This window comes from Hyposmocoma kahamanoa, unplaced genomic scaffold (genome assembly GCF_003589595.1).
Source record: "Hyposmocoma kahamanoa isolate Upper Pololo Valley unplaced genomic scaffold, ASM358959v1 94, whole genome shotgun sequence".
Classification (NCBI taxonomy): Eukaryota; Metazoa; Arthropoda; class Insecta; order Lepidoptera; family Cosmopterigidae; genus Hyposmocoma; species Hyposmocoma kahamanoa.
This window is the reverse complement of record NW_020654878.1, coordinates 1,065,630-1,093,000: the sequence shown is the minus strand read 5'-3', so window position 1 is coordinate 1,093,000 and position 27,371 is coordinate 1,065,630. Positions and strand designations below refer to the sequence as shown.

The 27,371-nt window shown below is 36.3% G+C and overlaps 1 protein-coding gene across 1 annotated transcript; it reads right to left on the bottom strand.

The window, feature by feature from the left end:
- LOC113237937 (peptidyl-prolyl cis-trans isomerase G) lies at nucleotides 1-26,360 on the bottom strand. Its single transcript, XM_026474654.1, has 17 exons — nucleotides 26,073-26,360; nucleotides 25,737-25,842; nucleotides 23,699-23,786; nucleotides 21,898-21,927; nucleotides 19,503-19,642; nucleotides 16,591-16,711; nucleotides 15,801-15,971; nucleotides 14,532-14,604; nucleotides 13,534-13,635; nucleotides 11,875-12,001; nucleotides 11,724-11,789; nucleotides 8,960-9,068; nucleotides 7,082-7,297; nucleotides 5,496-6,134; nucleotides 3,954-4,044; nucleotides 2,316-2,406; nucleotides 1-481 (listed from the first exon to the last, which is right to left on the bottom strand). Exons 1-17 carry the CDS (start codon nucleotides 26,265-26,267, stop codon nucleotides 366-368), a joined length of 2,481 nt encoding a protein of 826 aa, XP_026330439.1. The 5' UTR covers nucleotides 26,268-26,360; the 3' UTR covers nucleotides 1-365.
- Nucleotides 26,361-27,371: the final 1,011 nt, after the last annotated feature.

The window sequence follows — 27,371 nt, the reverse complement described above, 5'->3', positions numbered from 1 at the left end:
GACAACAACTACATATACATTTAAAATTTTATGAAAACTGGCAACCCTACAAATGTCATTGCTCTCTGTCTTCAAAAAAGACAGACTATAATTTGTTACAGTTGCTTACTTTGCCACGTTCCTTATAGATCAGTAAATTGGGTATTTAACATAAAATTAAAAGTTAAGTGTTTAAAATGTCAAAAGCGATTGTCTTAAGAAGTATTTCAGGTTTTTTAAATTATCGCGTATTAAGATTATAATTATGAATAAAAAAGCATACAAACTATGAAACGCATTATATGCTGGGTTTGAACACAGAAATAGATTGAGTTTTCAGTCTAAACTTAACCTGTCAAGTCAAGGTTTTAAAACCTTGATTTATCTCACCGTGGGCTGTCGCTGCGCTTCCTGCGGTCGCGGTCGCTAGAGCGGCGGCGTCTGCGCCGGTCGTCGTCAGACTCGGAGTTGCTGTCCGACGAATCCTGCTTCTTCTTAGCCTCTGCACAAACACAATCTTTTATATTATTGATCCAGGCGAAAAAATAGGGGAGTTATAAGGTTGATGTCGCTGTCTCTTTGCATAAGTAGGCGTATTTGTCTATGGCATAATAGCTAGCATTTTATTTGAAAGACACATTATTCCAGACCATTCATAACTGCGTTTGTATAGCATTGGTGGAACAGTTATCAACATTTTCAGCTCTATTTAAGCATTTTAGTTGGACAGAAACAGAATTAAAAAACGGCATTTACCACCGCAACAGTAACGAAGCCTGCCGAGAGCTGCCGAAGCACACGGAGTATTTTATACTAGCCGACGACGCGCACGCACAAATGCGGCGCTCAAACAGCAAATTGTTGCGTTTGAATTAACACAAACGCGAGTAAAACGCGATACAGACGCGCACGAGAAACTCTTTTAAAACTTGTCTGTATCGAATATCGCGTTGCAAGCAAGAAGCTTCTATAGTCCACTGGAGTTTACACTTAGAATATCATGTTGAAGGAAGCTTTTACTATTATGTTATCCTTTTCACACTTCGTGTTTAATACCATGCATGCAAAATAAACTCTTCCAAAACCGAATACAAATAATTTAGTACAGTTACTAAGTGATTTCTCTATTTTAGTATATGTTTATAAAGACACAGTGTGCGTGTTTTTATATTTTTTTTTAATTGGAGCATTTCCAAAACTAACTGAAATTAACAAGCAAAATTAAAATTAAAAGTATCTATGGAAAATGAAACTATTTTTCCAGACTTAATCGCGGATATTTGTTTTTTCAAACATACGACGTTTCGGACCCTTTACAGGTCCCATGGTCACGGTTGACTGAGGTGGTACGTGGTGGTGGCACGGTTGACTCATCAACCAGTTATATTTCACTATAATTTACGCTACATATGTTTTACAATTATTTTATTTTAACAATATGAATTTTTAAAACGCGCGACCACAACGTCTCTGCGGCGCGTATAGACGCTGGTGACGCGCGTTTAAGGCGCCACAGAATGGCTGTCTCAATCAGATCTAATTTAGATGGTCAATAGGGCGCGCTTATTTCAATTTCATCGCGCGTGCCGCGACTATCATGCATAGCCATGCTACGGGGGCAAAATACACTTTTGAGATAGCATTAGGTTAAGTTACGATATATCGGACACGATAACTAACTTTTAATACAGTTGCTCAAAACGTGGTATTTTTCGTGCTACAAATCGTGCCGAAACTTGGATTTTTCGCGCTAGTGCTTATGCTTTTCCATTTTTTTTTAATTCGCTGTTGTTTCAAGTCTTAAACATAGAACTGAAGAAGTTCGTCATTAAAACTTATATTTACTTAGAAACATCTTATTTGTTTAAATTGCATAGGTGTTTTATAAAACAACAATAATAAAGATGGCTGATTGAGTATTAACAATGACCGGAGGTGAGTATTACGCGAGACCGCTGCGCACCGCGCCATTAAAATATACTGTTTTATTTTACTTTCAATGTAGTTTTTTTTGCTAATGTATTAAAAAACGTGGTTTGATACACGTGCGGACTTGTCATTTTCGCTTATCTCGAAGAAGCCTCGAGACTCGTGAATAATGACTAACATTCCGCACTTGTAACAAAAATAACTATTAACCGTTTTTGAATAGAACTCATATCTCTGTATCATGCTATTTTAATGGATATTTAACCACTTGCCACTTACTGCGTTTTAGTGAGTGGACGGCAGAATTCGTCATTAAAAAATTCCCTGCCTCGCTTTGTATGTGAAATATAGCAGTATTGCTTTCCACGTACAGAACTCTACTACCAGAAAAGCAGTTTTGTAATCACCTGCAGCTTTGTTCTCGCGGTCGCGCTGCCTGGACTTGATGAGGCGTACGATCTCCATCAGTTCCTTGCGGGCATCGCTTTGGGCTTCTTCCTACGACCAAACATTCATAATTATAAAAAAAACCTTATTGTCCACTTTTAATATACTAACTTCATAACAGTGGGGTACCAAAGGGCATTGTTAATTTTTTTTCGAACTCTCTAATTAAAAATCCATTTCGAGCAATAAAAGTGCTGATTAATATGTGCTGTGTTTTTAAAAAATTGTAATGACCTCTATTTGACATTCAATGACGTGATCAGTGGCTTTATTATGGTTTTGTCCGTGCGTAATGCAAAAATGTAAAAAATTTTGTTTATATAGTTTTGATACATATCTAATAAATTATAATAAATTTGAAATAATTACAATAAATTGTAATGGATCACTGATCCGCCGAGGTCGTTTCATAATATCTAATATTTTGTTGTGTTAAATCGATGAAATTTTTTTTTATACTTTATAAACTATCGTTGTTCAACGAATGCAAATTACGATTCAAACTTCCTCATAAATAAAATCGATTGTTATAAGAAATCGAATCGGTAACGCATTAGGACACCACTAATTGATTAGTAGTCGAGCTGCCAAAAGCAAAACACAGTGCTTCTATTTTCTCAATGTCCCTCGACAAACTTCTTGTTTCGGCTGTCGTCGGGTTTTCTTCAGTTGCCCTTTGCCTTTGGTACAGACCGAACGCTTTTCAGTCGACTTGGAAGTATATATAGTTGTATGTATAGTTGTTACTATATTTTTTGTTCATTATACAATATTAGGAATGCCGCTAATGAACAATTTTATAATAAACACCATTCCATCGAAGATGAAGAAATGCGTCAGATACGGACTGAATTGAAATAACCGGAAAAATATTAATTTTTAGTTATATAAAAGAAGCACGCTTTATTTACCTTATATTTTTGTTAACTTGCTTATTGACATGGTGCAATGTTTTTAAAAATAGGGCGAAAAACAAAGCAACAATAAAGTACGTACGTTATAGATTTTAAATCTAATAATTAATGGGCACGGAAATTAATATTCGTGTGCATTCGAAAATCCGGTGATTCCCGAGGGACACTGAGAAAATAGAAGCGCTGTAAATGGTTCGACGGACTATAGTAATGCAATCCTGCAAGTTTATTAGTATTGTCATGATTCCCTTAATCGAATATTTGCATATTATTTTTGGCGCCATAAGCATTATTGTTATGTACTTGTGGCGCCACTGATGCTCGATTTTGATTGGTCGTTATACTGACCAATCAAAAGCGAGTATCCATTGGAGGGAAAAGAAGTAGGGGTAGAAGGGAGGAAAAAAGAAAAATGCAGTGGCGAACAGTCTTGTGTGCTGCTCGTCCGAAAGAAGTAGAATATAAAAGTAGATTATTAAATTAAGTAATTAGGAAAAATAATTAGTGAACAGAAATTGTAAATTTGATATTGTAGACTTTTCTACGAAGTGATTTTTTATTTTATTTATTTATTTATGTGATAACGAATAAATAAGTTTAAATTACTACATTGGAGTTTTTATTCTTAAAAGTATTTTGCAAATAAAACTGTATATGCAAATAAATAAGTACAACATTCGTTACCTTCTTTTTATCAGTATCATGCACCCCTTTGTCAGTGCTCTTCTGTGGACTTCCTGAACGTTTCCTCTCGCGAGGCTTCGGCGATCTCGACCTAAAATTCACACCGACACGTGAAAATTCATTGAATTATTTTTTGTGTAATTAGTTTGTTATACATAGGAAATGAAACTATTTTTCCCGATTTAAATCGCGTATATTTGTTTTTTCAAACAAACCGACGTTTCGGGCCCTTTACAGGTCCCATGGTCACGGTTGACTGAGGTGGTACAGTCTTCAACCAGTTATGTCTAATATTAATGCAAACCACCCTATTTTTTCACTATAGCTACAATAGTTATTAATTAAATACCTTATTTTTAATTTTACAAAGAAAACATTCCAATTTACTCTACATTAAGTTTTACAAATTATTTTATTGAATGAATTTTTATTAAGTTTAATTTATTATTAATTATTAATAGAAATTAGAATAAACTAAAACATATTAATAGTTTGTTATAATTAAAATTACAAAGATCGAACACTAAAAAATTCCTACGATCCAGCTGGATTCGAACCAACGTCTTCAAACAAGACCGAGTCACCTAACCTTACTAATTTATCTATGCGCTTGTGGCAGATCTCTGTTTTTGGTTTTTATCAACTTTTTTGCCGTAGCGGCATCTATGAGAAATCTATTAATCTATCTATTCTTTTCTTTACTTAGCGAGGTGGGTACCTTTATAGCTACCAGCAGTTGACTAGAGATGTCGTTTTAGTAATTGTAATTTTTGACTGAATGTCATGATGTTTTATGTATGTTTTGTAAGTAATGATTATTAATAATCGTAATACAATTTAAACTACGTATATATTTACTTTACTAACTTATCTGTAATGATAAAAAATGGAGCTAAAGCCTATATTAATATTAGGTCCTTACCAATGAAATTGCCGATTGTAAATACTGGCAAGTCTGAAGTTCGATGTTTTTCATTTTACTTAAAAGTTACAAATTAAAATTATAGTTATACTGTCTACTATCTCTTTAAAAATTACTTATTCATTTGTTTTTCTGCCGTTAGATTTTACTTTGATTTTAGCTGTGCTGTGACCATGAAAAAAAATTCTAACCCGATGAGACGGAGAAAAAGGCCTTTATAAATCAATTCAACAATTCCTGTTCCTAGGATTTTGATAGTAGAGGCATCAAAATGGCAAAACTGCATCGACAATAATATATAACGGTCAACACTTGGATTAATTAAATATATACTTTTCATTAAAAAAATCTATATAAAACGGCAATTTGATAGGACTTAATATAAAGTAATAATGTGCCAGACAACCATACCAGTTTTTAAGTCTCAAATAAACGCTGTATCCTGACACATTACGTTACGTTTTAATGTCGATCCAGAACTTGAGGTAGACTTATTAATATCTACCGGAAGATATAGTTACTAGGAACTCTAAATCGATATTGGCCATACTATTTTGTAGATTTTAAAAAGTCTCTGCAAAATAACTTCATTTTTTATTTAGACTCAAATATTAACTTACCTTGAATTAGACCTGGAACGCCTCCTTTTTCGATCCCTATCTTCGTCCCTGTTCACGCTTTTATCATCCCTACGTTTTTCATCCCTATCTCTAGAATTTTCACCCCTGTCATCGGACCTTTCACGCCTATCTCTAGATTTGTCACGTCTATCTCTGGATCTATCGCGTTTATCTCGTGACTTTTCACGATCCTTAGATCTATCCCTCCTCTCGCGCCTATCTCCGGACTTGTCACGTCTATCTCTCTTACCATATCTGTCTTCAGATTTATCACGCTTATCTTTATCAGTTTTACCTAAAGACTTTTCACGTCTATCTCGTGACTTATCGCCCTTATCTCCAGATTTTTCACGGCCTTCTCCGGACTTTTCACGGCGTTCCGGAGTTTTATCGAGTTTCCTATCGAATTTAGACTCGTCGCGACGGTCGGCCTTATCGTCAGGTTTTCCAAATCGTTCTTTCTCTCTCTCGTTGTCATCTTTTCTTTCAGACTTGGAATCTTTCTCGTCTCTTTTAGGGTCATGTTTGTCGTCCCGCCCGTCGTTTCTGTATCGATCACGCTTATCATCTCTTTCTTTATCGCGGTTTCTATTGTCTCTATTCCAGCGGCTTTCGACATGATCTGGACGCTCATCTTTCCTGTGGAAAAAAATATATATATCGTCTCTTTCCTACCGCAACTATTAAATAATTAGGCAATTTTTTACGGCAACATTTTTTCGGTTTATCATTTCCATCTGGAGTTGTAGCTCCATCACTTGTTTTATGCGTTATATTCATATACAAAACAGGTGGACATACATAGTGAAGAAAGTTCATTTTGAGCAAGGTCGTTCGTCTTGTCCAGAAAAATTTCAAATAGAGCCCTATTAGTTAGTAAGGAAATGGCCGATATCACTTACAATTACACTTAACTATGTAAAGCATATTATGCTACAAAAAAATATATTGTTGTCTTTACCTCGCTAAACCATTGAATTTGAATGTAGCCCAATGACATCTAAAAAGATTACTCCGACCCCGCGTAAGTTTCACGATTTTTGCAATAGGTATACAAGAAATAAAAACAGTTTTCCATATTTTTGCGAGCTTTCATGTTTCCCGTCTTCTTTTCTTGAGATTTATTTAATGTGGCCAGTGTGAGCCGTTCAGATATAGGTTTTAAGTTAAATATTCACGTATCATGATATCCAAATATATGCACCTGACGGTAAGCGACACGCCTGTCCATAACAGTTACAATAATTAATTAAGTTCCTATAGTATTTCTCAATGTATTCTATTGGTATCTACTTTAAATTATTTAAGTATGTTAATGTGTCAAAAATATTAATTTAATTTGTAATTGTTGTTGTCAAATACGATAAAAACGTGTTGCGAACATAATCTTAGCGTTGATAATAAATAAATAAATGAACAGTGATACTCAGAGCCTTAAATCGCAAAGATCTAAGGGACACTGCCACTGCGCCTGTGACCTTGAGACATAAGTTGACAAGCCTCGTGCGCCTGCAATTTCACCAGCACCCTTATTCTTCAAAATCGGAACGCAGCAGCGCTAGGAACGCTAGCTATGGTATACGTACTTGTAGTCCTTGTCCTTCCTGAACGTGCTGCGCAGCATCGTGAAGGGGTCGTACCCGTCGGGCTTGTCGTCGGGCGCGGGCCGCGGCGGCCGGGCGTTGCCGCCCAGCCCCTCGCCCGCCACGGCCGAGGCCAGCCGCGGCGCCGCGAACACGGCCGACTGCACGCCGTCGCGGCGCCGCGCCGCGGCCGCGCGCAGCTCGCGGGTGTCGCGGTCCCTGCGGAGGGCCACGGACCGGCCGTAAGTAGCGGGAGAAGGAATCGACGGGAGTGCCTTAAGCCCCGATTACTATCTGAACCCACACTATCATAATGTTAAACACTGTAGTCTGTCTTTTTGAGTAAAATGACAATTCATATATAAATAACACTGCCCGCTTTTTTTTTTCGGCGTCGAGAACCGAACATGCCTCACAGCCCGCCACCAATGAGGAGATATGATAGTGGACTCAGACAGTCCACGGCTTCGCTAATAGTTAATGATTATAGTCGATAATTCTGTTAAAATACAAATCAAAAATCCAACTTAACAAGGAGACGCGAAAAACAGTCAAAGCTTAATATGATAATAAGCGTCAAGTGCTTTTCGCGTTTCCTTGTAAAGTTGTCTCTTTTGACATAGACCCCCTTTCACGGGAGCCACAGAAATATTCTATCAACTATCGACTGAATGTTGGTTACGCTTATGCAATAAAAAGCCGATTTTGTATCATTTGAATCATTATCGAGCAATTATTCGTTTAACTGCTGGGCACAAGTTTATTTGAATTGTCCCTGTAAACTCGTACATGCACACACTACATTTAGAATTATGTCTATTAAAAATACAAAATGGAGACATATTAACTTTTTCATTTTAATCCAATATTTGTCTTTATTAAAATGCATGTGAATAAAAATTGTTTGTTTCGGGACTAGTAGGCCAAAGGTGAAAATAGGAATAAAGAAGGCAATAACGCAATACTAATTTTTAGATCGTAGTAGGTAACATTTTCAATTCAAACATTTTTGGCAAAATTAACCTTCTTTCACGATCTACCGATAAAACCGCCGAAAACAACTACACGACGATTTAAAATTTTATAAAAACTGGGAACCTTGCAAATGTCATTTTACTCCGTCTTCAAAACACCTTGATAATGATGGGTCAGTGTTTCGCCTCAGTGGCCGAACGGTTACCATGCCGGGCTCCCACGCAGAAGTCCCAGGTTCGATTCCCGGGTCGGGAGGAATATTTGTATGGCCTACATTTATTTATCTCGTGAGTTTGGGTGTAATTTGTGGTTGTCTATATGTGTGTTCATGGCACCCGCGACACAGGGTTTCCCTACTGCGGGACTATGTTGAGTGTGTGCGTGGTTACATTGTTGTTACATTAAAGTTTCAAATTTAAATAGATATAATAAATGATTTAAACATCACCTTGTTGGCACATCGTTACGACGTTTTAGTTTCACGTTGAAATTTCAATCAATGTGCTGCCACCTGGCGGTTAATAGCTAAATGACGATGAATTCACAATGTTTATTTAGCTCTCCAGAATAGTATCCAGTTCCCCGCGAAAACCAACTATTAAGGAAATTTCAGACAATTTCACCGGTAACCCGTCGTGTACGTGTAACGCGTGAGCCGCTGGCACCCTGGAATTGCCACCCCTATGTTGTGGATACTCCGAGGATTAGCACAAAGCGTTTTGTTCCCACATTTACATGGCAAAAGGCTATGAAGTGGAATTCCTCGCCTGCGAACTTACTCCCTGAACGGTACAACTTGGGCCTTTTCAAGACGAGAGTGAATAGGCATTATATAGGTGTGCATGCTCGCAGTTTCCATCAGGTGAGATGGCGGTGAAATGCGCAATTTTTGAAAAGTAAACTCACCGGTCGTTGGTCTTGGGCTCGACGCCCAGCGCGCGCGCCAGCAGCTGCGCGCGCGACTCGGGCTCGGGCCTGCGCGCGCGCCGCCGCGCTCCGGCCCCGCGCTCCTCGTCTGCGCGATAACGAGACGATCATTCCCACATTACACTAGATACTATGGCCCCGAGTCATTTCATTATTTACTGACTTTTTAGAAATATGTGGTGTCAATTTTTAAAATGCTAAACCCACTTTACTGTCCCAGTTATTTATTTTTCCTTAACTCTGAATGGACAGTACGCCACCGATACTGGCATCATCGAGTATATAACCAGACATAAGGCCCATCGATCCCTGGCAACTCATCAGGTAAATGGGCCTTATATATCACTAGTAAATATCAACTCTCGTTTGCGCTGAAATCACAAATTAGAAAACTGAAATAATATAGCGCCAACAACTGACCTGTGTGTACGTCTCCGTATAATCCAAAAATATTCTGTATTGATTGTAATAAAGATAATCTGTAACAATGGGGGCTGTTCCAGTCGGTGGTGTGGCAAAAACAGCAAAACGTCTTATTACAAACAAACACATTTCATTGGTAATTAAATATGTAATTTTGCAATTTTCGTCCATTGTAGCAAAGCTCAGGTTAAACTGGTCGATTTGAAATGAAACGACACCCGTCAATTGTTTCGAATTCGGGCTGGCCAATCGGAGCGCAGGTGTCACAGTAATGATTTGGCAGAACAGTTTTCAAATAAATTAAATAACATTTCATCTCTATTTTTGGTTATATACTCGAATAGTGGCATCCTTATCAGAACAAAGAGAGAGAGATATTGGTACCTACATTTTTTGCTAATAAAAACTGTTAGTTAATCGGTTTTGCTTAACAATACCACTGAAACTGAATGAGACAAAAGAGGATTAGAAAGGGTTAGATATCATTTCACTAATCCCAGATAAGTGAATAACTCAATTTCGCTATAGTCCTTTGTTCAGCTACTTAACTAAATGTAAACAATCTTGATACATCTCTTTATTGAAACATATGCTTTACAAATCAATAGGTATAAAAATAGGCATGCAATTTCGTATGAAGTAAATAAGTAAAAATCATTTTATAAATGTATATTTAATTAAATAGACATGCCAAGATTGTTTACATTTAGTTAAGTACCTAAACATACGGACTATAAACATGTCGATTACGTTAGTTGTGATAGTCAAAGTTAAATAATCATTTATTCCATACATTGACTTACAAATAAATGGACGACGGGTCTAATACAAAAACCACGAAAAAAATGTCCCAAGTCAACCTATTTAAACGTAGTGACATGTAAAGGAATATGAAAAAGCTAAAACGTTGAATTTAAATTGTAATGTCATCGCAGTACTGTCTAATTTTGCTTGCTTCGCTGTCAGTCGAACAAACGAAGACTAAAGCGTGAATGACGCTCTGTATACGATTTTAACGCCCTATAAGTTCGGACACTTTTTAGCGCGGACCCGACGTCCATATAATTGTAAGTCAATGATTCCATAGGTAAAATTGTTACACTTGAAAACGTCATTTTTTAAGCTACTGCTCGTTCACTACGCTGACATCCCGTAGAAGAACGAGCAGGAAACTCCCCTAGAATACACTTTGTATCATAATTGTGACTCTTGTTGTCTTTCCATATTTCTTTACCTAAAACCTACTCTTCAATTTTGTAATACGACGTTTCAATTAAAATACTTTTAATGTAAGTTTTAAACTTAGGATATGATGATAATCTTAATATATTCTCCGCTATCGTATTGTAAAAAATTATAAGGACAGCAGAATATGTTTGCATGTCTAATGTTTGACCAGGCATAAAATAGTATGTTGAATATTAGGGCTGCCTTTCCACCAGAGATGTGCGAGGTAGCGAGGCAGAAAAGAAACCTTAGGACGGTAAATAAGAAATTACTTACGAGGGTCTTTTAGAGCCTTAAAACTCAAGTTTTGTATTTTTGTACCGTCTGTGATACATACAATGTTTTTCGTCACATTTGCAATAAATATATGAATAAATATGTATGAATAAATATGTTTGACAACACAACAATTATAAATTTTGCAAATGGCGGGTTGTTTTTATTAACAGATGGCCAGCTAACTATCCTTCCACAGATAATACAACTCGAACTAAAATGTTGTAAAAAGCAAAGACGCATACGGCCTTGACGGATTGCAATAAAGAATTGAATTTTGCAAAATTTTTATACACAACATAATTAAAATCTTATAAGAAATTCTTATAATTGATTTTAATGGCTGTCGTGGCGAAGAATAGGTGGGCGTGAGCGGGGCACATTGCCAGAATGGACTTGAGTGGAGACTGGAGGTTGGGACTGGATGAATTGGGCACAAAATCGTCAAGAGTGGAAGAAGAGGGAAGAAGCCTACATCCAAGATTGGATAACAAAATGGCCGCCATGATGATGATGATGATGGTGATAAGAAATTTTTAATATTAAGTGTTTAAGTAGTATGTGGCTGAATTGCAATAAAATTTCTGTTTGGATAACATTTTAAGCGAAATTTTTAATACTGAACTTAAGTAACCTCCTTGCTTGGACATGCATCTGAACTATGTAAGGAAGTGCGTCGGGCTCCAAATTAAAAAAACTTTTTACCGACCATGGATGTGATGGGAAAACCTGACGCTGTGTTACAACATCTATAGAACTTGTGTTTCAGCAAATAAATGAATTAAGGACTATTTGTAATCAAGCAAAGTTCACTTACCCTCATGTTCGATATCTTCTTCGAAGTCCAAAGCGTTGTAATCAACTTTCTCGTGGCGGGAAGTCTCTATAAAAGTTTTGTCACATTAAAATTCACACTGTTATCGATTACAGTTTACATTTATAAAAGTATACACTATATTCGGACTCACCGAGAGTTGTATCACACTCGCCTTCCTCTTTCTCAATAGGCTCCGGAGTGCCACCCTCATCCTCCCGTGATACTTCAATATGTCTAGACCGACCGCGATCCTGCTGCACTCTCTCCGGCTCAGCACGCTAAAACACAAATCTTATTATTCTTAAGTTTCACCATGAATACGGAAGTCACACACACTAACACACACGGGCCATAACAGGCGTAATGTCCATGTAATAAAACCGAAAAAAACATAGCACCAGGTATTTTTGCTCTAATTATATGGACATATTATAGCTTTTTCCCCATAAATAAATGCAGTGGTACATACATACCATTACGCTTCAGACACGCACAGACACACACAAACACGCACACGCATTATAATACTTCCTCTGCATCAGGGTTTCTTAACTTCTGGTTCATGGACGCCTAAGGGGGTGTAATGAACGCTGGGCGTCCATGGCGAGCTACCTAACATAACAAATGCTTTATATAAAAATTGGTATAAAATATGTGGTTAAATAGATACTGTACGCGTGACTTTTTGAATTTTCGCACCCGAGAGAGCCTTTCTTCAACTTCATTTTAACTGACTTCAAAAAAGAAGGAGGTTCAAATTCACTGCATTTTTTTTTGTATGTATGTTACGTGACAAATTTGTGAACCGCCTCTGATTCTTTTTTTGTTGGAAAGAGGGTACCTCAAGAGTGGTCTCATTTAAATTTAAAGAAAATATTCCACCTCTAAGATGGCAAACAAGCGGACGAATGACTTTTGAGGTCGGTTTTTCTAGTACACTGTACTGAGATTATTTAGGAAAGCGTCTATGGGCTGTCTGAAACTTTTGACAAAGATCAATGACTAGAAAAACGTTAAGAAACCTTGCTCTACATAGACATCACGAATGTCTCCCACTGCAGTAGGCAGAGACTATGAACCTTCATCCCTCCAAATATACCTACTTTGTTTCGTCTACTCGCAGTCTTTTGGCCTGGCTATTAAACATATCCTCGATCTAATTGAGAAAAGTACTATAACGTCATCTTCTCGGCAAGCTTATTCCCTAGTAGACCCCATCTTTGCTTCAAAGTCAAATAATGGTCAATAGTCTATTTAATGTTTTTTTAAGAGTCTATACTAACTCACCTCGAATTAAAATTTTCCCGTACTAATACGGTTAATTTTGCTTAGGTCGAACAACTGGGACACTGGCTTTATATCAGAAAGTATTTTATTACAAACGAAAATAAAGCTATTCGAAAAATTTATAACGTATACGTATTCTATTTGGTTTAGTTGATATAAGAAAAAAATCATTGGTATATGCGAAGTACCTGTTGCAGCGGTTTTCTTCTAAAATTCGAGGTAAGTTTGTGTTTTTTTTTTCAATCGTAAAATTTTTACGAATCGGTTTTTCACACCGTACACTAATCAGTGTAAATCCTCAAATTTACTATAGTGATTGATTCAACATTTTCACTGTTATGGGGAACCAACCAAAGCCATTTGAGGTTGTATCTAATGTACGCCAAGGTCGAGCTTCCCCCCTTACAGTCTGAGTTCATTCTATAATGTCATTATTCTATCTCCATCCATCCTTTCTACTAAGCATGTTCCAACGAGAGTCGATGAACTGTTCATGAAGCTAAATGGAATGACGGGTACTGACCTCGAGCTCTGAGAGCTTGATAATGCGTCGTTGGGCCTGCCGCCAGTGGGGTGGTGTTACAGAGCGGGACCGCGACCGTGACCGCGACGGCGTGCGGTAACGCTGCCGAAGGAGATTGGAATTTCAATTCACAACATTAAATCCCACTGCATAAATTGAGCGACAACATCTTCGAAATAGTACATTATGTATTAAATAAGAAATTAACAACGAGGGTCTATTAGAAGCCCGAAGCCGAAGGCTGAGGGCTTTAAAACTGGAGTTTACTAAATTTTTTTACCGTCAGTGATACATACAATGTTTTTTGTCACATTTGCGTGGAAATAAATACAATGTTTGTTTCTTCTATGAATAAATTTTAATATCGTTCGCAACACAACAATTATGGATTTTGCAAATAGCGGGTTTTTTTTTTTTTAACTGGTGGTCAGCTAGCTATTCTTCCAGAGATAACAAATACCACTCGAACTAAAATGTTTTAAAAAGCAAAGACACATACAGCCTTGATGGATTGTAAAAAAAATTAATTAAAATATTAAATTTAAGTTTATTGTAACGGCGCTGGTGAATTTACAGGAACATGGGACTTGTCAACTTACATATCAGGGTGACGGGCCCTAAGATCTTTGGAAGTTAAAGCTGCACTGCACTGCACTACTAAGTGGCACTGCAACTGTTATGGAAAGGCGTGTCGCTTACCACCAGGCGCACGACTTTTTCGTCTTGACTTGGTACTTTAAATGAAAAAAAAATGGTTTTCAACAACAAATCGATAGTGTATGATTATATCGTTCGCGATTAATTTGAACGCCAAGAGAGTAGCGGATGATCGATACAATTATTATGACAATTGATCGAAACGAAGAATCGTCTGTATCATTTAGCATTAGGCAAGATTGTAAACAAGCGTGTGGCCTATTTTGTCAATATAAAATAAATATAATTCTTAGACGAAAATGAGACCAAATTCTTTCGTTCTAAATATGTTTGGTACTTACAAAAACGCCGCGTCCTTTGATGATTCTGCCGCTACGCGTGTAGGCATGACGGTCTCTCTCGCGATACCTCATCCTGTCAATGTCCACACTCAATACAATAAGTTAGAGAAACTTAATAACTTCTTAAAACTGTGTGTCAAAGAACAATGCCCAAGTCCTATACAGTCTAGGACCAGCTAAAAAAAGTTGAGGATCATCCATCGCAGATACAGGGCTTCATTTGTATTTCCATATAGTTTCTAATTAAATTTTTTTTTAGTTTTTTAGGTTGTGTTAAGAATGAATATTAATGTTAATTCGTAATACTGAGTTAAAAACTTAAATTCAGATACGATTTTGAAAAATATTTAAAAAAATTTTAATGCGTTTTTATGATTATTATTTTTGAATGAAGCATAACTTAAATTTTGACATTTAATTTGAAGAAATCATGGCAAGTGTGAACGAGGCTTACAATAAAATGTCAAAATTTAAATCGTGTTACGTTCAAAAACAAATATTCACAATGTGTTCCTATGTGCTTTCTAACGTATTTTTAAAAATTCATATCTTTTTTTCTCCAAGTTATTTCAAAGCTTATATTATTTTATAACGTATATTTAGATGGATATAAATTTTCAACCCGTGACGACTAAAATAATTGCGAGTCCAAAATGGGCATTGTTCTTTTTATTTAATATACTTGGGAATAGAGTAGAGGCGTAGTGAAGGAATTATGTTTTATTCGTCATTAACACATTATACATCCCACTCCTGGGTCTCCCATAAAGCGAAAGTTTAGGCCATAATCCGCCAAGCAGGTCCAATGTGGGTTGTAAATTTTCTTTGATTTCTCATGATATTTTCCTTCAGTGTTAGCAAGAAGTATCGCTACTGAAGATTCTCAAATGTACCAAAGTTAAAGTTAAAGGATTCAAATAGTCTACTTCTCGAATTCAGAAGCAACCAATGGGCTAACACCGCTCTTTACTCATCGCTTTCAATTAAATTACAACTTACATCAAGTATTGGGAGAAACTGTAAAATAAATAGCAGTGGTTTAGATACGAAGAAGGACAAAAAGCTACATTGTACAGGACACACAATACCTGAACAAATCCGCAAACTCTAAGGCCCTGATTTCACGACTCTACTCCAACCTAGATTTGATAAAACCTTGTCTTTTTAAAGTCGTTTGCTTGTTTAACCGAGAGGGAGCCAGGCTGAAACCGGCTTCGTGAAATCCGGGCCTAAAACTGCCTCAGGATAACAAGTCCATAGTCACATTACCTCTCTCTATCCCTCCTAGGATCCGCCCTATCCTTCTCAGGGTCCCGCCCGCCCCGCATGAGGAACCTGTTCGAGGGCACTTCAGGGATCTCACGAGGATCTATCTTGGATACCATCACTAAGGGGTGAGCAGCGGCTTCTTCATCGTCCTCGCCCGATGTGGATTGGTCACTGAGAGATTAAAAAATATAACAACGTGAAGAAGCTCATGACACGAAATTAAAAAAAAAGGCTAATGGCTATCTCTTCATTTGACATCTGATTCAAGAAGCAGTAATGTGAGCATTACTACGTTCCGGTTTTGAAGAGTAAAGGTCCTGGTAAAATTACAGACACATTGTCAACTTGTCTCAGGGTGATGGGCGCAGTGGCAGTGCCCCTCAGATATTTGCGATTTCAAGCTTTGAGAACCAACCACGCACACCACCCTTCGTCCCGTCATTTTGTATCATATAAAAAGTTAACTACGATGGAACACTTTTGATTCTTTCAATTTTATTGTAAATATTTTAATAAAAATATCATTTGATTTTATTGAATATCACATGTTTTCATACCATGATATTCATTTATTTTTGTGAAGTTACTTCACTAGTTTGTTATAATAATTATTAATATAAATGTCGAACACAAGGCAATGTATGCCAATCCAAGGCAACTGCTCCATCAACTGAACAACAGATCGAGTCGACAGACTTTTAGCTTCCCCTAACGCCGTGAGATTTTAGTACATGGGGAAAATTAATGTTTTTGGCGACAGTTATGTTTTAACGTAAACGTGCTAAATTACCGTTTCTTCTTCTTGTCTTTTTTGTCCTTCTTCCGTTTCTTTTCTTTCTTCTCCGAATGGTCGGATTCATCGCTGTCATCCTTCTCCGACTTGGATTTCTTGTCCTGCTTCCGTTTTTTACCTGCAACAAAAACAAGTTTAAAAAATAAATAAATAACGCACACACTCAACATAGCCCCGCACTAGGGAAACCCTGTGTCGCGGGTGCCATGGACACACATATAGACAACCACAAATTACACCCAAACTCACGAGAGAAATAAATGTAGGCCATACAAACATTTCTCCCGGCCCGGGAATCGAACCTGGGACCTCTGCGTGGCAGTCCAGCATGGTAACCGTTCGGCCACGGAGGCAGTGTTGCAGTGAGGCAAATTAGTTTTAATAACTAAACCACGTAATATAAAATTGATATAAAATCAAAATGCGTTTAAAAACTATGACCGTTTTCAACGCGTTGTGTAAATCAAAGGAGTTTTTACATTTCACAATAGACACTGGTTCACCTTCTCTCGGCCATTTTGAAAAAAAAAAAAAATTTAAATGACGAATCGATAACTGACATAACATAACAACATAATACAAACATAACAGACAAAAAAAATCTGAGAAAATCTCCTAAACGACCGGGTTACCAAAATAGTAGCTACTCAAGTGTACAGGTGGCGCCACGAACAAATGGGTTTATTTAAAAGTGAAACTAAATACTAAATATTTAATTTTCGTTTTTATATATACTTTTAAGGTCAACCATGTAAAGATAAAGCGTCAAGGCCCACACTCAACAAAAAAAAATGGCGGACAGTCGGCAAGTCGAAATCCTTAAAACCTTCCAATAAAAAAAGGAAAATCCTAATCGGGAATTCTGGAATAATAAATTTCATTCATCAAAAACGTTTGTGATCCTAATCGTAATCGTTAGGCTAACGACACCATCTAGTTGTTCCGACAACCTGAACGGTTCCAGGAAACAGTTCTTGCCAAGATCTTGTTCAGAAAGCACGACTGTTGTCCATGTGATGACAAACAGGAATCTTCAACAATTTGATATCGCTTGACACTGGCAGCAACAATTATTGATAGGGTATCTGAATTCTCGTCTTCGCAGCGTTGAGGAATGTCCCCTGGGTAGTGGAGAGGGGAACAGTCAGTAAGTTAGCCTAGATACGTTACTCGCTCCCAGACCAATAATTTTGTAAAAAAAAGAAAAAAGCCTGCTGAGTCAGTCTCTGGACGACGACAAGTCAAAATTTAAAAAAAATATATTATTGAGATATTTTATTGTGAAATAACTCCACTAGTTTCTATTATGATTATTCATGCAAAGATCGAACACAGAAAAAAGAAGAAAGTTCCAAAATCTCTCACTAGATGTCACTAGCGGTTCAAATGCCGAATGATCCAGTACAAAGATCTGTAATAAAAACACATAGGAGAATTTCGACAACTCAATAACTTGATCCGTAGCTCAGTTGGTAACAGCAATACTATTGTGCAGTACGGTCGTGGGTTCAAGGCCCATTGCATCGAAAAAGTTTTTCTATTTGTTCTGTCTTTATATTATAAACTGGTAATAAAAAAAAATTTAAAAGAATTCGGGCCCTAAGCCTGCTAATTTTAAATCAACTCAGTTGAGTGTCGGTTAGAGTGTCAATGACGGGATTTTGTACGTCACAGAGTGTCAATAGCGGGATTTCGTACGTCACAGGGACTAGCCATCGAACTGCTATTTAACTGCCATTGCAATTTTTGGTATTCAGCTCTTCAATGGCGAGTCGATGACGCGTGGACGGCGGTGTAGTCGACTAATTATTTGACATAGGTAAGTACAATTAATTTGTAATTAAAATGCTGTTTCAACGAGACAAAAATTAAGACCTGCAAAGCAATTTGCATGGTGTTTCAGTCAAAGTCAAAGAATCATTCATTCCATATTCACACATGAAACATTTAAGCTACTGCTCGTTCACTGCGCTGACCTCCCTGAGAAGAACAAGCAGGAAACTCCAGGGAATGCTCTTTTCAAATAAACTTAAATGCTTTGGAATTTGCACTTTGAGTCAAACTTGTGGGGAATCTAGACTCATGTCGTCTTTCCGTACATCGTTATCTAACACGTAGTCTTTCAATCAAAATATTTTTAATGTAGTTTTTAAACTTACAAAATGATCATCTTAATATATGGTCCGGAAAATTATTGTAAAAACGTATACAGTTCCCCATAAAACAGTTATTTACCATGGATAACCGACATCGTGGTACCATGAATTTGGACTTAGCTCTTAGCTTAAGTTACATTTTTTTTATAATATCGAACCCACCTACGTAAAGTGTCGTATGTCGAAATTGCCAAGTTTACAGAGGAGCGTTTTAAAGCTTTGAATTCACTAAAATGAGCATAACACGTGACTTTAGCAATTTATTCTATAATTTTACACTGTCTCTCACCGGACCCGACCTAATAAATTGTGGTTGTATCGTCTAACCGATATCTGGGATTTTAAAATACTTTATGTGAGTAACGAGCTTTGCCGAATAAAACTGAGAAATCCTAAAGTCACGTGTTATGCACATTTCAGAAAACGCTCCCCTGTAAACTGGGCAATTTTGACATACGATACTTTATGTAGGATGGGTCGATATATTGGTTTAAAAAAGGAAATTTATTATAAAAAAATTTTTTATCGAGTTCTTAGGTTTTCGCGATACAGTTCCCCATAAAAGTCTTTTATCTTGGTTAAACGAAATCGTGGTACTATCAGTAGGCAACATCGATTGTTAGTGATTGAATAAATGAATGCCATCACTGCCATTCCGCTGACACTCTATTAAGACTCAATTGCCATTGCAACTAGATTTTAGCAGATTAGCAAATATTATCACAAGTAGGGTATTCAATTGAAGTGACCTACCGGGTTTGAGCCGCACGAGCTGGCCGCAGTTGGCGACGGTGACGTCCTGCAGCGGGCGCGCGTTGCGGTCCACCGGCAGCGCCTCCAGCTGCCGCACCAGCGCCGCGCCGCTTACAACTTGACCGAATACTACGTGCACACTGAGGACAATGCAAAACATTTACGTAAAAATTTGCAAATTTCGTATAAGACGGTTTGTTTACATTTAGTAGCCTACTCCTTCATAGTATAGTATTTACGCTTGCGCTTTCTATTGTTACCGCACAGAATTATCTTCGTTTAGAGCGATCTATTTAAATATTTTTATTTTTTGCGAAATTAAAATCTTATAATGTTAGGAATATAGTACTCAGAGGTTAGTAAGTCAGGTTTTACAAATAACCCTTTATAAAAGATTGCTATACTTAAATTTTAAAAACAGATAAAAAACCTTTTTAATATAGAATATGTTCTATAAAGTTAAGGAGAGTTGCGATTGCGTTGTAAAAAAGGCTCGTTATTTTATGAATTATTTATTATTGAATTCACTAACAATACTATTATTAATGTTAATAAATATTTTCATTGTAAATCCATGAATCTGCAATAAAATTGTTTATAATGAATTATTAGGGCCAATAAGATATTATATTACATACAAATTTCGTACTAGGCTTGCTAATGATACGATCTTTGATGTGCACTCAAAAAATGTAATATCGTTGAATTTGAATGAGCTTTAAATCGATTGATATTATAATAAATAAATAATTGTGTGATTCAAACTTAACCGCCATTTACTACCACCTTAGCGCTCCAAATTAAATGTTTGTAGAAGCACTGCAGCGCCACAGTCACGCCATTTTTGCAGATTACATATTATATGAAAATAGTAAGTAATATTGGATGAAAATAGTAAGTACTATTGAATGTAGATAGTAAGTAATATTGTATGAAAATATTAGTGTCGCTGCGCTTCTGCAAGCGTCTTATTTGCAAACTTATCCAACAAGGCTTGAATATTAACTACCTCTGTGGCCGAACGGTTACCATGCCGGACTGCCACGCAGAGGTCCCAGGTTCGATTCCCGGGCCGGGAGAAATGTTTGTATCGCGTACATTTATTTCTCTCGTGAGTTTGGGTGTAGTTTGTGGTTGTCTATGTGTGTGTCCATGGCACCCGCGACACAGGGTTTCCCTAGTGCGAGGCTATGTTGAGTGTGTGCGTTATTATTATTATTTTATATTTATATTGAAAATATAAACAACTTCGTCATAACTAGAACAACACTCTTCACTGAACATTCTTAAAATTTGTAAACATTTTCATAACGAAGCGGCCAGCATCGCCTTGAACCGTTCGATGTTTGTAATAACATCGTAACACGTAACGTACCACTGGTTTAATATAGACCATACCGCCTACACAGGGTTATTTGTAAAACACTTAAGAACCTCGTACGACTGTTTTAGTAACACCATAAACCACTTAAACTTAATAACTTAATAAGTTTACCAAAAATTAACGTTTAAGTTCTTGTTTACTATCTGACACTTTTTAGATTTGGTAGTTAGTTCAAACATGCAAGCGTCTTCTCCGATTACCACCCCACCAGCGTTTTGCATCCGCCTGGCATTTACGCTTGCGCTTTCTATTGTTACCGATAATTTTGTGAAAAATCTAAAAAATGGGACAAATTTGTTTTTTATGATTTTAATAAATTTTTATTGAATTCATTAATATTATCATTATTAATATTAATAATTTTCATTGTAAATCCTTGAATGCGTTTATGGAATAAAATTTATTAGGGCTAGCTAATAAGATATTTTACATTTTTGACGTTACGGACATGGCCATGCCACAACGTGGCTACTGAAACTTTTTGAATCTTTTAAGCTTATAACTGTTAGTTAATTCATCTTTCATACTTATGATTTTGACAATTTCAAGTTAATTTTATTAACTATGAAGTAAGGAATATTTTCAATCATCTTGTGCTAAATAAGTACAATTTAGCTAAATGTTGATGTCTCTTAAACGGTACATAAATTACAGTGAACTATTTCTCTCGGCAATCTTCGTATTTCCGAATGCAAACGATTACTAATTTCTAGTAATTATTACATTTATTGTGGATAATAATTTGAATTCAGACCTACGTATTTTATTGTTGTTTGACTTCCATGTGAACTATACAGAGCTGGAAAACTATTTTCCTTTTTACAACATTTACTCAACAATATACCAACCAAGTTAACCAAAATATAAACTAGAGTAGTAATGTAGCCACTCTACTCACTAGTTATAAATGTAAAACAGGAATTTATTGTCACATTTACTGTCACGCAGTGTCAAAAATGCATCTGAAACGTTTACGGTGCGTACTGAGTTTTAAACATTGAGAATACTTACTTGTCGAGATGTGGCGCCGGCTGTGTTGTTCTACAACACACAGAACAGAACAAATGATAGCGGACTCAGCAGCGGGGACGTCAGCCGCGCCCGCCCGCGCCCCCTCTACACAACCATACAACGATGGGTTAAATGCATACAGGCTATCACAGTAAGTCAACAATATATAGGGACTTCTAGTTCAATGGTTCATATGGAACATTGGATATTGTCAAATGGGATATATTTTCCTTCATTTGGATTCCTTGAAAACATTGTAAGACTGCCTATGGTATCGTCGATATCACTTTGAAGACCTCCATTACAATCTTGCTTCCAATACGAAACAATTACATCTCGTACAGGACACGTAATCTGCCTCTGTTTGAACTCATTTTTTCTATCTAATGGATACAAAGAATCAATTGTTTAAACACCCTGACATGATTAACCATCGTTCCGTTCAGAAATTTACAAATAAAAAAATTAAATATAGTAAACCGTAATAACCATGTTTTAGAGTGGTTCAAATATTATAAACAAGAACACCATAAAGCTGAAATCTAAAATTTGTTATTATTAAACAATCATCATTAGTTACATGTTGCTGGAACTTTTCACTTTTTCGCTTCTATAGTTATTTCAGAGCGGTTACACATTCCATGTTCACGGGGCAAACTGTAGCAGCAGTAGAGCTCCTTGTGAAAGAGTTCGTCCAGGGTAGTACTGCCACTTTACCTATTTCTGGCGCCAAGCAGTAATGTCAGCATTACTGTGTTCGGGTTTTAAAGGGTAAGGGTGCCGGTGAAATTACACGCATATGGGACATGTCAACTTATGTCTCAGGGTGACGGGCGCAGTGGTAGTGCCCCTCAGATCTTTGCAATTTAAAGCTCTGAGTGGCACTGTAACTGTTAAGGACAGGCGTGTAGCTTACCATTAGGCGCACGACTTGTTCGTCCCGTCACTTGATGTTATAAAAAAATTAAAAACTGGCAAGCCTAAAACAGACATATCTGCCTACCCTCTTTCGTTGTCTACAAACTTGTCTCGACTTCTTGCAGCATTATTTTTGTTACTCATACAAATATCAAGAGAATAATTTAAAACCATTCCAAGAAGTTAATAACGATTTTTTATTTATAATGATTAACACTGATATTATTGAATAGTAGTGATAAATATAAATAGCATAGTGAATAAATTTTGGTGTTTTCTCTACGGTACGGTATTAGAAATTCTATTCTAAAATGCCAATGCCATGACACAAAAATACACAAAAAGAATGAATAAACAAGAGTAAAACAACGAGGCAAACATTTCAAATCATAAAGAGACAATTTGAAATACTGTCATATATGCTGTTGTGGCATAACGCAAAAGGGACAGGTAAAACCATTGGAGACTGGGCTGCGACACTGATTTTCAATGGCTTCTAAAGGTGAATCATGAAATAAATTAAACTACGTAAATACTTACGACTCGTATGATACATTGTGTTATTTAATAATAAAGCCATTTAAAAAAGAATCCATAAACCGACATATTATTAAAAAAGTACAGCAATCATTGATTTCATCATTGCAGCATCTTCCATTGTAATATTAAATATTCTCTACTAAAAAGCCAGTATAAAATGGTCAGGAACATCCAAAAATCACAAATAAAACATACTTTGTGCACAATTCCCTTCACATGAAGTAGTGAAGCTCTTTGCTGAACACCCCATAAGTAAAAAGCTTCAGAAATTGCTCTGGAAACTGACTTTTTTCTTTAAGAACCTTAATTCTTATTCTAATCTTACCCATGTCCTGGGACTTACATAAAGAACTGAGATCCGTTAGTGTCCTTGCCACGATTCGCCATTGATAGTAGGTATGGCATGTCATGCTGTAGCTCAAAAGTTTCATCTGTAATTTAAGTAAGAATAATATGTAACCAAACAGTTTGCTAAAAGTTACTTAGATGTTGATGTGATATGTAACAATAAAATTTATTTATCAAAAAATTAGAACAAATAGTAATAGGTATTGTTAACACAAAATACGTGTTGCTACGAGTTGTAGAAAACTGCATATTACACCACAATAGGTATTATTGGGTGTTTTATTCAGAACCTGCAAAGACATCATTGTTACCCGATGGTTAGCCAAATATTACAAAATTGTAGAAACTGACTTTAGGGAGTTTTTCACCCTTTTGCAGTCAAATCCAGGTAGGAGTTGTGATAAAAGTGATATTCAAAGAGATTTTTTTTTCTTAATTATTAAATAAATTTGTCAATTTAATTAGTTCTTGTTTCAGACACTAATTTTATTAAAAAAACGCTTTTTTGTTATAAATTTTCCACTACGGCACATAGCCACAGAGACAGTTACTCCAAATGAACTTAGGGAACGTTCTAGTCTAAAGCATCTTCAGAAATGCCCTAAATTCAGTTCTTGCACTACCTTGCTACTGACACAACTCACTAGCTCCATTTGCTAGGTTTGTATGGGCTCTGTTATCATTGTGCCTCTTTCAGTACGATCTGACAGATGTTAACATAGTTAGGGAAATACAATGTGTTGATTTTCATTCTCGCCATATTTACAGCGGGTCATTCTATGTATATCCGAAACTGAACCCAAATCACTAAAAAAATTAATCGAAAAAATCATTCCCTAAATTCTTAAAATACAATGTGTTAATTTTCATTCTCGCCATATTTACAGCGGTCATTCCATATCCAAAACTGAACCCAAATATAAAATTGTGTACGGCGGGAGTTTTGGAAGATGCACGAACTAGTTTCAGATGATGGCCACGTGACAGATTAAAGTTTTCTTTTCTCTTAAAGATGTTTTGTATTGCTAGTAGATTGTACCGACTAATCAGAATTTTATAAGTCGCGATGAGGTCACCATGAAGGCGTCTTTCTTCCAGAGTACTGAAGCGTAATATGTGTAGTCTCTCCTAATAGAATTTGCATCGAAGAGCCTGTGGCATTTTAGTTGCCTTCCACTGAATGTTTTCAAGAAGGTTTATTTCTGTTTGGAAATAAGGGCTCCACACTTGATATCCATATTCCAGCAGTGGCCGTATATGTATAGGTCTTATAGATTTTGAGGAACACATCTACTGCCATTGTTTGGAACGGTCTGCGTATGACATAGACATAGGAATTAGCTTTCTTGACTATTGTAGTCATATGCTCATATCACTTTCAACTGAATGCAATATTGACTCCAAGATCTTTTTGAATGTTGACTGTGGCCAAGGTATTTCCACGCAAGTTGTATGTGACTTTGGGGTTATTGTTACCAAACTGCAAAATGCTACATTTTGATGCATTGAATTTGATAATCCAATCTTTGGTCCAGTCTTGTATACGATTTGATCTTTTTGAGGTTGTCCAGAGTTTATAAGTGGATTTGCAAAAAACTTTCCATCATCAAGCAAAAAAGGCACAATTGGAATCTACGAGCTCAACTTGATTTTCGTCAACTTAATCATTATTAAAAAACTAGGTAAATAGCAATAGAGAAAGATTACGTATCCTTGGTGAAGCGGGTGATTTCCCTTACATGCTTGCTTGGTGCATACAATTTAGGGAAAATTCTGCAAAACTTTAATAAATACAATTAGCCAGAATGCTGAAAAGAATTTTTTTTTTGATGTTGAAGCATTATTTCTATTATTAATTTCTTAAATATGGCGAGAATGCAAATCAACTCTTCATACAAAAAACTAGTTTTGCTCTTGAATCATATAGAATACTCATAACACATGATATATTTATTATGAAACAGAAATACACAAGATTTACACTTTCTAAACAGCCTCAGCGTTGATAGTTTAATAACATCTTTAATAAGTACCTTCAAAAGTTCCACCATAAATAGACTCTCCACCGGTTCCATTGGCGTTGGTGAAGTCCCCACCTTGTATCATAAAGTCTTTAACCACCCGGTGAAACACCATGCCCTGAAAAACATTTTATTTGTAAAAAACATTCACGATATACCTACCAATTTGGTGAACATTCTAGTTCTGAACCAATTTGAGTATTAATGAACAAACGCCCTAATTTCCCAAACAGTTACATGTCAAAATAACAGGTAAAGATACATTATAGCCTCTCTAAAAAAGGAATACAAACGAGAAGAAATCAAAATACTTGATATTAAATTAGGGCCCAGGTACTACGAACTAACCTTGTAAGTTAAGGGTTTTCCAGTGTTTTTGCCGACCCCCTTTTCTCCAGTACATAATGCACGAAAATTTTCTGCCGTTTTCGGTGCTACATCGTTGAAAAGCTCGAATACGATGCGACCGGACGGCAAACCCCCTATGGAAATGTCCATGAACACACGGTCCCTAGGCGGCTTTTCATCGCCGTCTACAGTCATTTTTTACAACCTTCTAACAAAAACTATTATAGTAAATATTTCGCTCTAAGTCAAAGGAAGATTAATTAGAAGCAGGAAAATTAAGTAAATTTTCGGGCAAAGAAACAACCAAGCAAAAATAAATCTGCAACACAGATTTATAAACTCCATAGACAATGAGGTGAGATCACAAATTAGAAAGATAATACCGTTTTTTTTATCTACTTGTACTTTGGATTATTGGACACACGATAAACGCAGAAACGACTGATTCTGACAATGTCGTAAACAATGACGTAAAAAAAAATTATAGTTCCGTGAAGTTCCGTGGTTTCGAAGTTCCGTGACTTCTATGCACAGAATATTTTTCTGGTTCTAGAATGATTTTCTTTTCATTGTTTATGAAATTAGTAGAAGATAAAAAGTAAAACAGGTTCCAATATTTAAAGTACTCTATAAAGTAAAATACCTACGTTCTAGACCAAAAAACCACTAAACCAAGTTGTTGCCATTTATTGAAATAAATTATTTTTATAATATTATTGTGGAAATGTTACTGAGTTCGACTTTTAAAATTTTATAAAATAATCATTCACTGGAAGTCAATGAAAATAATATACTCCCGGGCACATAATTCGAGCCACCTTGCATTTCCAATATTGAATGCCATTAGCTTAATTAAACAATGCTTGATTGATCAAGAACTATTAAACAACTTTGAAAATGATATACTAAACGTCATTTCCTGTCTTTATTGAAAATTTGACATAGATACAGAATAAATATTCTTAGAAATTTGAATTTAAAAAACCAGAGACAACTTTTTCTTCAACAGTAAATAAATTTTTATATTCTAGCCCCATAGGGACAAAAATGCAAGGTGGCTCCAATTATGTGCCCGGGAGTCTAATAAAAAGTAGTTCATTGAGGGTCGTGTTCCAGAACTCTACTCAATGCTCAAGTCAGGACTTGAACAGACTTGAGTATGATTTCAAGCACTGGAAATACGACGCTAATGGCAAGGACTTGAGTATGATTTTCAGTGCTTTAAATCATACTCAAGTCCTGACTTGAGCATTGAGAAGAGTTCTGGAATATGATCCTTTATCATACAATCAAGAAGTT